The sequence below is a fragment of the Saimiri boliviensis genome, chromosome 2, assembly GCF_048565385.1.
Source record: "Saimiri boliviensis isolate mSaiBol1 chromosome 2, mSaiBol1.pri, whole genome shotgun sequence".
Taxonomy (NCBI): Eukaryota; Metazoa; Chordata; class Mammalia; order Primates; family Cebidae; genus Saimiri; species Saimiri boliviensis.
The window spans coordinates 206,864,020-206,879,683 of NC_133450.1; the positions used below are offsets into that span (position 1 = coordinate 206,864,020).

Genomic DNA, 15,664 nt, shown 5'->3' on the forward strand with positions numbered 1-15,664 from the left:
GCTGGGGCTCTGGGTGGATGCAGATAGCAAGAGGTGTTTATAAATCAGATGTTTGTAAAGCCTGTGTGTCTACACTGGAGGCTCTTGGAGTCCTGCTCTTGGGCCAGGTGTGTCCTGAGCTGCTCTAGACAGCCCACCTAGTCCCTTTCCTAAGAATGAGAAGCCGGGCCAGACCAAGGGCTGGGAAAGATTCCTGGTGCCTTCTGAGATGAGCACTGTGAATTTATTTTTAGTGAAAAGTTGCAGCAAGTGTCACAGTCAAATCCCTGGTCACGATGCGAAGGCCGGTGAGCACTCTCCTTCCAAGACAAAGGCCCAGGGGAAGGTCCCAGGGGATGGGGTCCCCAGAGCCATGCAAAGAAACACCTGAGGCTTTCCAGTTCCAGGCAGCTGGTTCTGGGGATGTGGCTGCAGCTGATGTAAAACCTCCGGGGAGGTGTTTGGTGTGGTAAAGCACAGGGGACTCATTTCATTCACTTGTGGGCTGTCTGCCCCAAGCTGCCTGGGCACTGCAGAGCACAATTATTCCCTCTGAGCCTGGGCCACTGATGACCCATCAAACCTCTCCCAGAAACAAGTTCCCAGAGCTGCTTCCTCCTTTCTTTCCTAACCTTATTAAAACAAAACAAAATCATCCCATTTTACACTACTGTAAATAGAGCTGTGATTTGTTTCATAACATGCATAGCCAATGTCATGTACTGAAGATAGTTCTATTGCGTTTCCAACGGAGTTTTCATGTCTGTGGAAAGCTGGGGTTGCAGATCGCCCCACCCTGGACTTTTCTCCCCTCTGCCTCCCGGTTATACTTGTGATGACGATGAACAATGAGGACACAGAATTTCAGCGTTTACAATTGCGGTTTTATTTGGACCCAGGTTGCTCGGTGTGGCCCGCCACAGGACCCCGGGAGAGACACTGGCCATCCTCTGACCTGTGGACCGGCCAGTTGTCAGTTGGAGACACGCAGCAGCTCCTCGTCCCCTGTGGACACAGAGACTCAGGGAGGGGTCTGTGGGCAGCGACATTCAAGGGGAGGGAAGGCAGCTATCACCCGGGGCCAGTATCCTCTGCTTGCTGAATGACTGATCGCCAAAGGGCATTCCACAAAACGATTGGAGTTTTTTCCTCTTCTGATTCACTGCAGGTGCCATTGTCCAGTGGGAAAATCAAGGCACAGACACCCTGAATGGTTGCTGTTCCCTGGAAGGCTATCACTGTCATCCTTGTGCCATTGTTGTTATTATTAGCGGCAGTTGCCATTAGCTGAGTACTAACTCCACATCAGGTACTGAAAGGCAGGAAGGCAGGTGCTTTGTCCCATTTTACAGAGGAAACTGACACTCACTGGCACTTGCTCAACGTTGCAGGCGCAGAAGCAGAGCCCAGCTCTGCCCCACTCAGCCAGCCCTACGTACCTTCTGCCGATGCCTGACTAGTACCTCCCCTGGGCCCAATTCTAGCTGGGGTAAGGCCCCTGGCTCGATCCCATTTCAGAGAGTAGATGGGCTGCTTACCGGATAGAGAGTCCTGACCTCAGCTCTCCAGACCCCTGCTCCTCCCAGGGCCTTCCCCGCTGGACTCCCACAGCGCCTCGCCCCAGCCTGGTACCCCGCAGGGCTGCCTACCATCACCGGGGACACCGCAGTACTCTCTGCACTCCTTCTCTGAGTAGAACTTGTTCCCGTTGCCTTGGCAGCCCCCGTAGATGAAGTGGACACACTTTCCCTGGACAGCATCAAATGCCCAGAGCTTGTTGAAGGCTCGGCAGGGGCCCGGGACTATGGGGAGATTGCAGGCCGCTGTGGAGTGGGGAGAGGCATGGAACATGAGAAACCCTTGTGACAGCTGATCAGACATACATGGGGCTGCTGAGCTGGAGGGCCCTGCTCATCTAGAACACCTCATCCCTCTTTGACAGATGGGGGAACTGATGCCCACAGAAAGATTTGCCTGAAGTCCTGATCACATCCAAACGTGGAATTCCTATGATTTCAGGAAACCTCCTGGAGTTCTATTGGAGTGCTCTCTCTTAGCTACCTTTTCAATTAGCAGGTGGTTTACTGGAGGGACGGGGTCTTGAGGGTGCTGAGTGCACCGGGGTGGGGGCCCGCACTCACCCACAGTCCGGCAGGTCTGCAGACACTCCTTCTCTGTGATGAAGTTGTTAGCGTTGCCCATGCAGCCGCCATACTGGAAAGTCTCACAGGCCATGGATGTGCCGTTATAGAAATACCTGTAGCTCATTCCCATGCAGGGGCCTGCCAAGGGGCCCAGCTGGCAGGAATCTAGGGAGGGGCAGACCAGCAGCACTGACCAAGTGTTGACTGTGTACCTGTGATCAGGCTGGGTGCCTAATATGCGTCATCTCATTTAATGTTCACGAAAAGGATTATCAACTCTTTTTAGATAAGCAAACTGACCGTCAGAGAGGTGAAGTAACTTGCCCAGGGTCACATAGAGAGAAGATTTAAAACCCTGCCTCCAAAACCAGTGCACATTCCACTCCATGTCATGGGGAGTTGCCAGTGAACCACAGACCCACTGTCCCCCTGTATGGGTCTTGTCTGCCCCCAAAACTCTGTAATAGTAGTTGATGACATGTTCACCAGCACCACACTGGCCAGCCTGACCTTTTCACCACGTCCCACCAATCCTGCATTTGCTCCCATTGTTCCTTGCCCCCTGAAATGCCACCCTTCATAAAACTTAACCTGGTTGCCTGGACACACAAGAATTCCCCTTTATCCATGAGGTCTCCTGATGCCCCCACCCCTCAAACCTCTCAGCTCCCCCGCCCTTTAACTGACCCTTCCTTTGGGGTCCATAACCTTCTCCCTTGGATGCCTCCTACTAGACCAGGAATTCCAGAATGACACAAGTGGTCTGTATGACCCCAGTGCCCAGGACAGGGTCTGGGGCAGAGCAGGTTCAGGGTATGCTGAGCGAGTTGGAGAGGATGAACACTGTCAACTACACAAAGCATTCCCATGTCCCTGCCCGACTTGTTCCTACAAGAGCCCTGATGTTCAGCCCCACAGGTTCTTATCCCATAATATGGAAGAGGAAACCAAGGCTAGGAGACCACACAGTCATACAGACAGGGCAAGGACCAGCGTCTCATTATGAAGCTGACAGTTCTCAAGCCCAGGACCATGCCTCATGCTCCTCACTCTGCCCCCACATCCCGTGGCAGAGTGCAGAGTACTTGATTTGCCTTTTCTCAGTCCAGCCCTTGAGCCTCTAACAGATAAAGAGACTTTGCAGTGATGAGAGCAGCCAGGGTGAGCCAAAGGTGGCCTTTCCTCTCTGAAGTATGGCAGAGGGGGGTGAAAAGGCAGGTGCTCATTACCTTCTTTCTTGGTGACATCAGTTACCAGTTGCCCACCCCCTGATCCTTCCTCTTCTTGGGGGAGCACAGCCCTCCGGGCTCTCTGGGGGGACAGAAAGAGAAGAAGCAGTTGCACACCCCTTGCCACTATTACTTTCCTGTACCCCTGGAATATACAAATGAACAACTTGCTTTGGGAATCAGAGTATAGGTAGGAACACAGCTCCTAGACTGGTTAATGAACTGTTTTCCCAAAAGCATCAACCGGAATTCCCGAATAGGCATCACAGGACAGATTTCTGGTCTGAAATGAAATTCAGAACCATGAGTTAGGACAATAGCCCCATATCCAACTTCCAGCCAAAGTGCCTACAAGAATATAGTAATGAAAGAAGGCTATCTCCCAGAGCTGGAAGCCAGGGGAGAGCAGCACCCTCACTCTAAAGACGTGAAGGCATTGGTGCACCTGGTCTGCAGGAAGGGCTGACCAGATCATCATTAGCTGCTTGCAGAAAAAAAAAAAAATCCAGAGAGAAAGAAGGGACCCTGAGACTGATCCTAACTCCTTGTTGTGGTGGTGGGGACTGCAGAGCAGGGCAGGCTGTCAAAGCTGTCAAGAGATGACCAGGAAACTGCTGGCCAGTAGACAGCAACCCTGCCCACAGGTGAGACCTGGAACTCAGAAGGTACCTGTAGTAACCTCAGAATTTCCCATCTCCTTTTCAGGGGCAACACACTGTGAAAACTGTCAATAATTTCTACTGTCTTCCAGACCAGTCTCAAGCTGGTGGCATATAGGCTTTCCTTGATGAGGATAGAGAAGCAGAGAAAAATCATGGGACAAGTTAAACCCTGCAACTGCCAGAATTGGGTTGTGCTGAAGAAATATCCTCACTAAATGGGGGACATTCTGGATATTCTGGAATTCAGGTTGATGGCAATAAGAAACAGGAAGACTTAAACCTTCCCTGAAATTCAAGATGACATGCAACCAAAAGAAAAAAAAAAAAAAAAAGATGACATACATCCATATAACAGGAGCCAACAGTGATGGAAATGAATATGTGAAAGCAGAAAATTGTTGAACATTAAAAAATTAACTCCAGATGGATTAAAGATTTAAACATAAGACCTAACACCATAAAAATGCTAGAAGAAAACCTAGGCTATTAATACCATTCAGGACATAGGCATGGGCAAGGACTTCATGCCTAAAACACCAAAAGCAATGACAACAAAAGCCAAAATAGACAAATGGGATCTAATTAAACTCCACAGCTTCTGCACAGCAAAAGAAACAAGCATTAGAGTGAACCAGCAACCAAGAGAATGGGAAAATTTTTTGCAATTCTACCCATCTGACAAAGGGCTAATAACCAGAATCTACAAAGAACTAAAACAGACTTACAAGAAAAAAAGCAAACAAACCCATTCAAAAGTGGGCGAAGGATATGAAGAGACACTTTTCAAAAGAAGACATTTATGTGGCCAAGAGACATATGAAAAAATGCTCATCATCACTGGTCATTAGAGAAATGCAAATCAAAACCACATTGAAATACCATCTCATGCCAGTCAGAATCCACTCTTTAAAAATACGCAGCGATGGCAGCCTCTTAAATTGTCTTTTCACAACCTTAACTTTAGAAGAATCTTTAGGACATCAACTTTCTTGTGAATAAATTTGAAATTCAAGAAGTCCACTTTACTTTCTTTAAAAAAAAAAAAAAAATCAAAAGACCTAGCACAGTGGCTCTTGCCTATAATCCCAGCACTTTGGGAGGCCAAAGAAGGCAGATCTGAGGTCAGGTGTTCAAGACCCGCCTGGCCAACATGGCAAAGCCCTGCCTTTACTAAAAAAAAATAAATAAAAATTAGCTGGATGTGGTGGTGGGTGCATGTAATCACAGCTACTCAGGAGACTGAGGCAGGAGAATCACTTGAACCCAGGAGGCAGAGGTGGCAGTGAGCTGAGATCATGTCACTGCACTCCAGCCTGGGTGACAGAGTGGGACTCCATCTCAAAAAAAAAAAAAAAAAAAAAAATTCAAGTAAAACTACAAATAATGCTTTTAAAAATTAAAAATATCACCTGTAGTATAATCCCATTTAATAATAGTATATCTAAATATGATCATCAATTTGTCCTTTTTTCTATAAGTCCTTTTTCTATAAGTCTTTGCCACGTGTGTGGCAAGATCTCAGAAATTGTGTGACTGCTGATAGCTTTGAGGTGGTGTGATTAAAAAACAACAACAACAAATCTTTTACTTATCTTTATACTTTTCTGCATTACTTTAATTCTTTATAGTGAGCATTTATTAGTTTTATAAGAGCAATGGTCATTTTCTTTTAAAATATGGGAGCAAATATATAATGTGTTAACTGTTGACTCTATGTAGGAACAGGGACATTTTGTCTTTTTGTGGAGGGTTCGTCGTTTTTCAATTTTCAATAATATTTTTCTAAATAAATATTACACTTATATATGTATGCACACAGATATACACCCATGTACATACATACAACAGTAGAATAGGATATGTAATTTTCCAAATGATCAGAGAAAAGAGAAGAATGAAGAAAGTGTCATCAACATGGCAAATGGCAGGAAAATAAAAGGGATGCATAAGGAAGCCCCAAAAATCAGGAGGCAACATAGGAAAAGAGATGGTTTGAGAAGCTGTTTGTTCTCAGGTTTGCTGATTTTTAGGGAGACTAGTTGATTTATTTGCATGGACTGAATATCATTATTTCATTATTGAGTATTGTTATTTCATTATTGAGTGTTTTACTTCTTTTAGACGCTTGTAGGCACTGTGTTAAGAACTTCTCTATATGGCATTAAATTCTACCACAAGCCTGGAAGGTAAGTGTAATCATCCTGTTTCAAAGATGAGAAAAGTGAGGTCCAGATGGATCATCAGCTATCCCAGGTGGCAGAATCAAGATGGAGCCCCAGTGAGTCTGACTTCAACACTCATGCCCATCACTACCTTCTCTCAACCCCTCCCCGTGACTCTGCCTCCTACCACAGCAGGATCAAGTGTGCAGCGTGCCTGGGGCAGAGTTCAGTGGGGTGGGGTGGGGGGCTGAGGCACTCACCCGGTGTAGGATGGGCTGTGGTTCCTGCTCCCCAGGGACGCATTCACCTAGGTCACAGAGCAGGAGAGAGGCATGAGTAAGAGGACCAGGCTTAGGGGCCATCCTAGACCCAGATTTGTAACATTGGTGAGCATCGTGCTGGGAACTTCTCATGCCTTAGTCCACTTCATCAATGGTCCTGCCCGCGTGGCTCGCTCAAGGCCATTCACTGGAAAAGCAACAGACTGGTGGCTGCACCATCATTCCCATCTGTCCACCCCACCCCACCCCACCTGCATCATTTTGTCGGCATCATGGCAGAATAGCAATAACGAACACTGGCTGAGCATTTATGAGCACAGTGCTGTTGGGCTTAATGGTTTTATTGCATTGCCTTTTATAGCAACTTCTAAGGAAGGCAGTATTATGCCCGATTTACAGATGAGGGAAATGAGGCTCTGAGAGGGTGGCTAGCCAGAGGCCACATTTAGCTAAGTCGGAATCCAGGTGCTTGTGATGGCAGCAGTGGGCCATCCAGAGTGGCCACTGCCATCAAATGGGGGAGGCACATGCAGTGGTGGTAGGAGTGACTGTGGGAGTGGCAGTGGTGGAGCTGGGACCCCTGTGCCTTATGTCCCTGAGGGGGGCAACTGTGCTGCCCCCATCTTTGTGTAGCCAGGTAGAACCCACTCCCAGGCCCAGAGCCTCTGCTGCTCTAGACCCTAGCCCGCATTGCCATTCTGGCCCACCATCAGGGCAGAGAGGGTGTGGGAGGAGGTAGACAGTCCTGGAGCCCACCCCTAGAAGCCCCCTGGAGCCTGCCACCCTGGGGGCCGTCACAGTGGGGTTGGGCCAAGTCACCTGTCAGCAGAGGAGCAATGCAATTGGGCAGAGAGGGTCCCCGAGGCAGACCTGGGCCCAGGGCAGTGCCGTACTTGCACACAGAGCATGGAGGTGGGCCCGGAGCTTGGAGCTGGGACCATGCTTCATGGACCCAGGACAGGTAATGGGAGTTGCACCCACTTAAGTGACCCAGCCAGTGGTGTGACCACCATGTCCATCCCACTGAGGGCACTGGGTTCCTGTGCCTCGTGAGGAGGCTCTGTGTGGGGCCACTGGGGGCCACTATGTCCCCAGGGTCTGCCCCACATTGGGGTGACTGCCAAGCCTGACACTCCTGGCGGCTAAGCCTGGGGCCTGCAGTCTACTCCTGGAGGAATTTGCCCCACCCTCGGGTAGGGCTGCAAGCTAGGAAAGGAGAGCCTCAGGCCACCCCTGAGCATTGGGGCCATGGAGAGAGCTTGCCACTGTGTCACCTCAGCCCCAGACACTGGCACAGACCCAGCTTGGAGCTGCAGCCCCTGCCCCAGGCTGTAGTGGGTATGGCTGGGGCTGCACACTCCATGGAATTGGTGGGAGCTGGGCACAGTGGGAGCCCTCCTCCTTCTGAGTTGCTGGGGTAGGAGCTCCCTGAATATGTCTGTAGCCACCCTGCTGTGGCTGTTGACCTAGGCATCTCTGCGCTCTCAGGGGCCCAGGAAGGTCCCCTGCCCACCGCAGACTCTGGGGTGCCTGCTCCCACTGCCTGGCTTCTCCCTGCTGTTGGTTCCTGCTTTGATCTCAGAGCAAGATTAAGGCCAAGCCAGGGTACTGTTGCAGGCTGGCCAGGTGCGCACACGCTCAGGGAAGTGCTGACACCCCAGTCCCCTGCCACCTCAGCCCTCCAGACTTTGGGTACCAACAAGCATGGGAAGAAGGCCAAGTGGGGGCTGATGGCAATCTGGCACTGGCCTGCAGGCAACCCTTTGCATGAACAGCCTGGGTGCCATGAATAGTAGCAGGAAGCTGACAGGCTTCTGAGTGGAAGGGGGCTGGTCCACAGTGAAGCATCACCTTCAAGCTGGGGAGGGCCTGAAGTCTGGGGGCTGGGCCTCCAGTCCTGTGAGCCAGATGGAGAGCTTGTAGTGCTTTTCCCTGGGCCTCCCCATGGCCACCCATGGGCCAGACAGTATGAACTTCCTCCCCTCTGAGGCCCATAAAAACCCCAGACTCAGCCAGACTTGAAGAAAAGACAGAGATGACAACCCCAGACTCAGCCAGACTTGAAGAAAGGACAGAGATGACAACCCCAGACTCAGCCAGATTTGAAGAGAGGACAGAGAGACAAGGGGAGACATTAAGATGACCTGCCTGTGGAGAGGAGACACCCACTCTGGGGGCTCCTCTGCTGAGAGCTGCAGCCTCAGCAGTTGACCTGCCTGTGGAGAGGAACTTCCCATTCCAGGGACTCCTCTCTGCTAGGAGCTGAACACTCATTGGAACACCCTGGCTGTGGAAAGGAGCTGCTCACTGTGGTCTCCTCCAAGCTGTCCTATTGCTCAGTAAAACTCCCCTTCATCTTGCTCACCCTCCTATTGTCTGCCTACCTCCTTCCTTCTTGTCACAGGACAAGAACTTGGGACCCACCAAATGGCAAGGTTAAAATAACTGTAACACAAACAGGGCTGAAACATGCCCATTGCCCACCACATTGCAGGTGAAGAGAAGGAGAGAAAAGCTGCAGCCCTTTGGGGAGCCCATACCAGGGAGCTCCCCGAACCAGGACTGTGACTCTTTCTTTGGGGCCCTGCAGTTCGTGGCATCTCCAAGCTTCCAGGTACCACTGCATTCCATGGTGCCAGCTGGGAAGCTGCTTGTGGTGCACCTGGTCCAGCCACACCCTCACAGACAGCTGACGCCCATGCCAGCACCTGGAGCTGCCCACTCCATGGCAGCAGCCAGCGGGTCTGACTGCAGTGGCTGGACCCCACGCTCACCCACACACCCCTTGCCGCTTCATGCCTGAGTCTCGGTCTCCCTTCGAAGTGTAGGACCCAGGCCAGTAGCATGAGAGCCAGGCACAGCCTGCTAGGCCAAGCGGATGGAACAAGCCCAGCAGGCCCAAGCAAAACTCAGGCAAAGATACCACTGGCCACAGCGGTTTCCAGCCAGAAAAGCAATGCCCCAAAGATCCCCTAACACTCCGATTCCTGAGCCAATGCTCTTTTGCCTCCTAAGAGGTAGCTATGGATTCTGGCTACCACCTCCCTGAGACACATGGCAGTAGAATGAACACGGAATGGGTTCTAGTCTAAGCTCTGCTAGGAATAAGCTGTGAGACTTGGAGCAAATCCATTGGCTTCTTGATTCACTATAGAGGGGAGGCTGTGGCCCCTCTTTATCTCAGAGGGTTACAGTAAGGATCCAGGGGCGGAGATGGTCTCTGGGGCCCATAAGGGATGAAGATGGGCCAGGAATTTGAGGTGGGGGGTGCTATGTACCTCGGTTAGCCATGGTGAAGATGGAATCCTCAGGGATGCCCACACCCTGGGCAACCACTCTGAAGTCCTGCAGGAGGCTTTCCCTCAGCTGTGGCTCCCGCCCTGCATGGAGGAAGCAGAGGAGATGCCTAGAACCACCAGGTGCCTGGAGTGGAAGGGCCTGAAATGATTTTGTCCAGTGATTTTCACTTAGGGAAAATTTGAAAACTACTGATGCAGTTTAATCTATTTGATCCACTTAGGGAAAGACAGGCTCCCAAGAGGAAGAGGGGTCCCTCCCAGGTTCCCACCCAGGTCTCCTGAGTCCACAAAGAGGACTCTTTTCTACTTCTTTTTTTTTTTTTTTTTTTTGAGACAGGGTCTTGCTCTGTCGCCCAGGCTGGAATGCAGTTACACAATCATGGCTCATTGCAGCCTCAAACTCCTGGGCTCAAGCAACCTTCCTACCTAAGCCTCCTGAGTAGCTAGCGCTGCAGGCACATGCCACCATGCCCAGCTAATTCTTAAATTTTTCTTAGAGATGGCAGTCTCAGTATGTTTCCCAGGCTGGTCTCAAACTCCTGGCCTAAAGCAGTCCTCTTGCTTTGGCCTCTGTAAACATCCCCAAGGTGTTGGGATTACAGATATGAGCCACAGCACCCAGTCCCAGCTGATTCTTTTTAAGGGCCTGGAGGCCCTGTAATTCTCTGGGCCTGGAATTTTAGAGATCAAAAGAAGAGAATTTTGCCTCCTCCAGGGTGACTCAATGGTTGCACCTTTCTCCAAATTGGAGTTTTATCAGAAGGAAGCAAAACTCCCCGTCCTTACACACTCCGCTGTCCACAAATCAACTTCCTCCCACCCTCAACTCCAGTGGGCACATCTAGTAATCAGCCTTTACCATAGAGCTTGGCAGTAATGGTGGGTCCATGATGGCGGCTGAATTTCTTGGTCAGGAAAATGGCATACTCCTCATAGTTGGTGTGGGCCACATAGGACTCCATGGTTACGTTCCATTCTGCATGGGAGATGCAGGCAGACCAAAGGGATCAGTAGGCAGAAGACTCTTCTCGCGGGAGGTCCATCACCTATTCACCCACACATCATCTCCTCATCCACCCATCTATCTCCTCCATGTGCTCACGTTACTTCATCCACCATCACTCAATCCATTTATCCTCTCCATACATCAATCCATCTCCCTTCCTTTCTTCCTTCCTTCTTTCCCCATTACCCCATCAATTTACCTATTAGGTAACTGACTGATTGGCTCATTTATCCATCCATATATATATATATATATATATATATAAAAATATTCAGTTACCAATCATTGTCCATTCATCCATCTATCTTGCCAAACATTCATATATTCAGCCCTAACATAATTATTTGGCACATAGAGCATATTCAATAAACATTTTCTGAACTAACAGATAAATTTATGTCCAAATCCCTCTCTCACTTAGCATAATGCTCACTGTACATGGTAGATGCTTAGTAAATTTTTATCAGCTGATAGCAGGTACCTAAGAAGACATGAAGAGTGGTGAAATCAGCACCATCACTTACTCTGGGCGAGGGTACTGGTGGACAAGGAATGAGAGAGGGAAGGGGAGGAGGAGAGGAGGAGGAGGAGGAGGAGGAAGAGGAGGAGTTGTCTGGAAGGCTCGATGACAGCTAAATGGGAAAAAAACGTTACAGAGGCAGAGGGAGCTGAGGAGACCAAGGTATTTTCAAGCAAAGGAGAGAATGTGCATGTCTCTTTCCACTCGACTTACTGGGTTCGTGATAGAGAAACTTCCCATCAGTATCTGTTTTCTCATAAGCCCAAGAGGTCTGCTCACAGAAACCTTTCCTAGAAATGAACAAACCGAAAGGAAGGTCGCTCCTGGTAGAGAGCATGCTCCTGACACCCCACCCTCCCACAGGGCTCTTTCCAAATGCCTTGGTTTGGGGGAGTTTTTTTGTTTGCTTTTTAATTTGGAAATGAACATTTCCAAATGTCTTTTTAATCCTCACACTGGCCCCAAGAGACCCCCGTTTTACATATGACGGAGGGACAGAGAAGAGACTCATCCTTGCCAGCCTCCTAGCAAAGCCAGCTCTAGAACTGCCTTCCTTAATCAAAATCTACGCATGCTACGGAGGCAGGAGGAGTGGAGTGAGGAATTCCTGCACTCATTCGTGTATTGTGCTGTGTCTCTCTTGCCCCAGTTTTCTCATTTATAGAACGGGGATGATGATAGTTTCTGCCTCACATGGTTAGTGTGAGGATCTGCTGACCCCACCTATGTAAAGAGCTTGGAGGAACCACTATACATGTATTAGCTATTACTGTTCCAATGAGCACTGTTTACTCAATGAACATTTATTGGGCAGTATCTATGTAGCAAGCCCTGTGCTACATGCGGGGGTACATAAGAAAGCAAAAGACAAACCCCAACCCCTGGAGTTCTTGGAGCTTGCAATCGTGTGGGGCAGGAAGGCAGGCTGGAGGCAGATGTAACCAGTGTGAGAAGTGCCACATGGGTGGGAGGTAGAACGTGAGGTGCTCTTCGGGCACACAGAGGGGCATATAACCTGAACCTGGGTGTCCGGGAGGGCTTCCAGGAAGAGGTAACATGAAACCTAAGTTCTGATGGATCCACAGGAATTAATTCGCCCGGGGAAGTGGGGAGAGGTGCTCTCAGTAAAAGGAACATCAGGTGCAAAGACCTGGAGGCGTGAGAGTTCCAGAACCGACAGAAGGTCCACGTGGGCAGGACTCAGAGTACATGGCAGAGCGTGTGGTGGGGAGTTCTGGGTGCTGGGAGGGTCTTGGAAAGCCACATCAACGGTTTGAGTCTTACTCCCAGGGCAGTGGGGAGTCATGGAAGAGTCTTGAGCAGATCTGAGTTTTCAAAAGATCTTTCTGGCTAGCGGGTGAAGAGTGGATGGGGTGGAAGGGTAGAGATCAGAGGTGGGGAAAGAGTGCAGAGGTTGTGGCAGACAGCCAGGAAAGAAAGGAATGTGGCTTGGACCGGCGCGGTGGCACTGGGGAGGGGAGAAGCAAGCAGGTTGCAGGGATTTAGGAGGAGAACGGGCAGGACTTGATGATGGGTGACGGTGGAGAGAGGAGCCCAGTTCCCAGGTTGGGTCCCTGGGGGGTGGGAGTGCCCACACGGGGCTAAGGAACATCCAAGGGGGAGCAGCAGTTTGCAGAGCAGGCACAGTGCTGGGACATTGCCCTTGAGGAAGAGATAGGACACCTGAAAAGGGCCGTCCTGGTGGAGGAGAGGAGAGGGATCTGGGTTCAGCGGGAAGGTCTGGGTTGGAAGCAGAGATCTGCACTTCCCAGGGTGGGGGGGCGCTGGGAAGGCACGGGGGTCTCTTGGTCCCTCTGGGCTTTCCCGCCCCATCCCTAAGCTCACCGCCAGCGAGTGCTGGTCATGCTGATCTCCGCCTCCGTGGCGCCCTCTTCCAGCACCAGCGTGCTCACTTTCAACCTGTCCATGATCTTCTTTAGCCAGGGGCAGGTGGAACCGATGGCCAGGTTGTACCACTTGCCGTAGATCTAGGAGGCAGGTGAGCTCTGGGGGTCTGCGTCAGTCTCAGGCCTCAAAGCAGACCTGGCTGACATCTGCTCCCCACCCTCCGCCTCTTCCTCCTCCTCCTCGAAATGACTTAGCTTTTTAAGGAATAACGTCTTACAACTAATTGGCGACCACACGCCTTCAAGGGAGGACAGACCCCCCAAGAGTGGAGTTTCAGGCACCACAGCGAGCCCAGGAAGCAGGTATGTGGCTGGGGTCCCAGCCTGCCCTGCAGAAGGGCTTACTCTAATCGAGATGTGGGATCTATCCAAAGCTCCATCAACCACTGCTCCCCAAGAGCTGGAGTCCTGTCTTTTCCTCCTCCAATGATGAGGTACTCCCCACCTCGCAAGGTAGCCCACAGCCTCATATTGGGAAGCATTTCAAAAGTCTAATGAACATGATGGGGTCATTCAGGACAGGCCTCCTGCCTCTTCCTCCTGAAAGTGCACAGACGGCTGAGGGAACCCTCACGCTCCCGTGGAACGGGCCAATGTGCCCAGACTGCCACAGGGGACCTGCTCCTCACTGCCCCTCTGCCACAACATTTCCTTGTCCCTAGAAGTAAACAAAACCCATGACACTACAGCTAGAAGGGTCTGAGACCCTTCATACAGACATGGAGACTGAGCCCTAGGTGGATAAGCGTCTACTCAAAGCCACCCTGGGATTCAGGGCAGAGCGGGGGCTGGAAGGCAGCTCTGGAACTGCACCTCGCAGGATAAACTCCCGCCCCTGTGCAGGTCTCCCCTGTGCCTAAGCCTCCGAATGTCCCCCAACTGCAATCTCTGTCCTGCCTCACCTTTTCCCATAAGCCCCGCACGCCCAACCCAAAAGCTGCCGGCCACATGCCCACCCCAGGTCTCTGTCCAGTCAGGCTGGGACATGGGCAGGGGATGCAGGAAGAGCCAAGGGAAAGACAGCACAGGGAGAGGGCTGGGAGCGGGGTGGGCAGGGAGGTCTGGGCAAAGCTAGGTGCCCACATGAGGCAGGCAGGACAAGGCCGTCCCGGGAGTGGGTCCCCGTGAACACAAGGGTTCCCTTTGGAGCCCACGGGGACAATGCAGAAAGTGAGGACGTTTGACTCACAGTCAGCCAGAGTCCCACAGAAAGGCAGGGGATTCAGTTGTACCTTCAAGGATCCCATAATCCCAGAGCGGCTGAGTGGGAGCCAGAGACACCGAGACAGGCGCATTTACCCGGCATTACCCACCTGCCTGCACGCCCATCACCACCTCCACCCCAGCACAGACAGCGGCAGCCTCACCCGAGAGAGATTGAAGTTTTCCTGCACTTGAATGCCTTCGGGCGGCGTCGGCACTGGGCTGGTGCTCACTGCCATGCACGCGCTCAGCAGCAAGAGCAGGGCCCCGAGGCTCCTCATGGCTCTGGGCTCCTCGGGCTTGGTGTCTCCCACAGGCTCGGTCTAGCGACAGAAGGGCCACCGCCTCCCTGCCTGGGGTAGCTGTGAACTGAGGCTGGGAAAGGGGCCTGTGGCTTGCAGGTGACCTCAGTGTTTGCCCTGCTCAGCTGGGGTCAGTCACGGCGTCAAGGCCAGCTGCGATCAATCCCTGTAGCCTGGCTGGGGTCAGCGGTACCAAGAGGCTGGGTTGGCTGCTTCAGAAGAGGCATTGGCCAAGCACCATAGGGCCCTGGGGCCCCAGAGTTGGGCTCGGTCCCCCAAAAGTCTTTCACACAGGTTCCCCACCTGTCACTGGGGGCAAGTGAGGGTGGGGCGACCTGGCCTTTCTGCTGAGTCATGCCATCAGGACCTCAGAGCCCTGTGAGCCAGCAGGTGAAGCCTGATTGGGCCCATTTCTCAGAGGAAAAAACTGAGGCCCAGGGAGAGGAAGTGACTTGCCAGAGACCTCAGGGAGGTGTATGAGCAGAACCAAGACCAGAACCCAGGTATCCTGTCCCCAGAGCTCCTTCTCCCACCCCCAGGCTTGCCCTAGCCTTGGCAAGTAATAGAGATGTTAACGATGATGACAGTTGTGAGCTTCCGTTCACCGGGCCCCTGCTCTGTGCTGGCTGCGTACCAGGCACTTAACATGTGCCACAGGCATCCGCTGAATCCCCACAACAAGCTTATGACGTAGGCGCTATTTGCCCCCTTTACAGGCAGACGAGTTGAGTCTCCAAGAAGTGAAGTGACTTGCCCAGCATCTCCTAGCCAGGAGTGGAGTAGCTGGGAAAGGCGTGGTTGAGACCATGGACATGGGGCCAGACAGCCTACGGTGGCACTCACTGCTGTGTGACCTTGGGCAAGTCACTTTACCTCTCGGTGCCTTGTTTCCCTCATCTGTAAATGGGGGTAATCACAGTCCTAGCTCCTGGCCTTGTTGAGTGAGAACTTGCAATGCCCCAGGACAGTC

General features: G+C 51.6%; 1 protein-coding gene across 1 annotated transcript; it reads right to left on the bottom strand.

Annotated features, from left to right (window-relative positions):
• Positions 1–841: 841 nt before the first annotated feature.
• On the bottom strand, positions 842–14,805 carry AMBP (alpha-1-microglobulin/bikunin precursor). The gene is made up of 10 exons (XM_003925206.4): positions 14,557–14,805; positions 13,128–13,270; positions 11,496–11,572; positions 10,616–10,732; positions 9,736–9,837; positions 6,437–6,483; positions 3,353–3,434; positions 2,121–2,288; positions 1,629–1,802; positions 842–984 (listed from the first exon to the last, which is right to left on the bottom strand). The coding sequence occupies exons 1-10, from the start codon at positions 14,671–14,673 to the stop codon at positions 953–955; spliced, it is 1,059 nt and encodes a 352-aa protein (XP_003925255.1). The 5' UTR covers positions 14,674–14,805; the 3' UTR covers positions 842–952.
• Between the last annotated feature and the right edge of the window lie 859 nt (positions 14,806–15,664).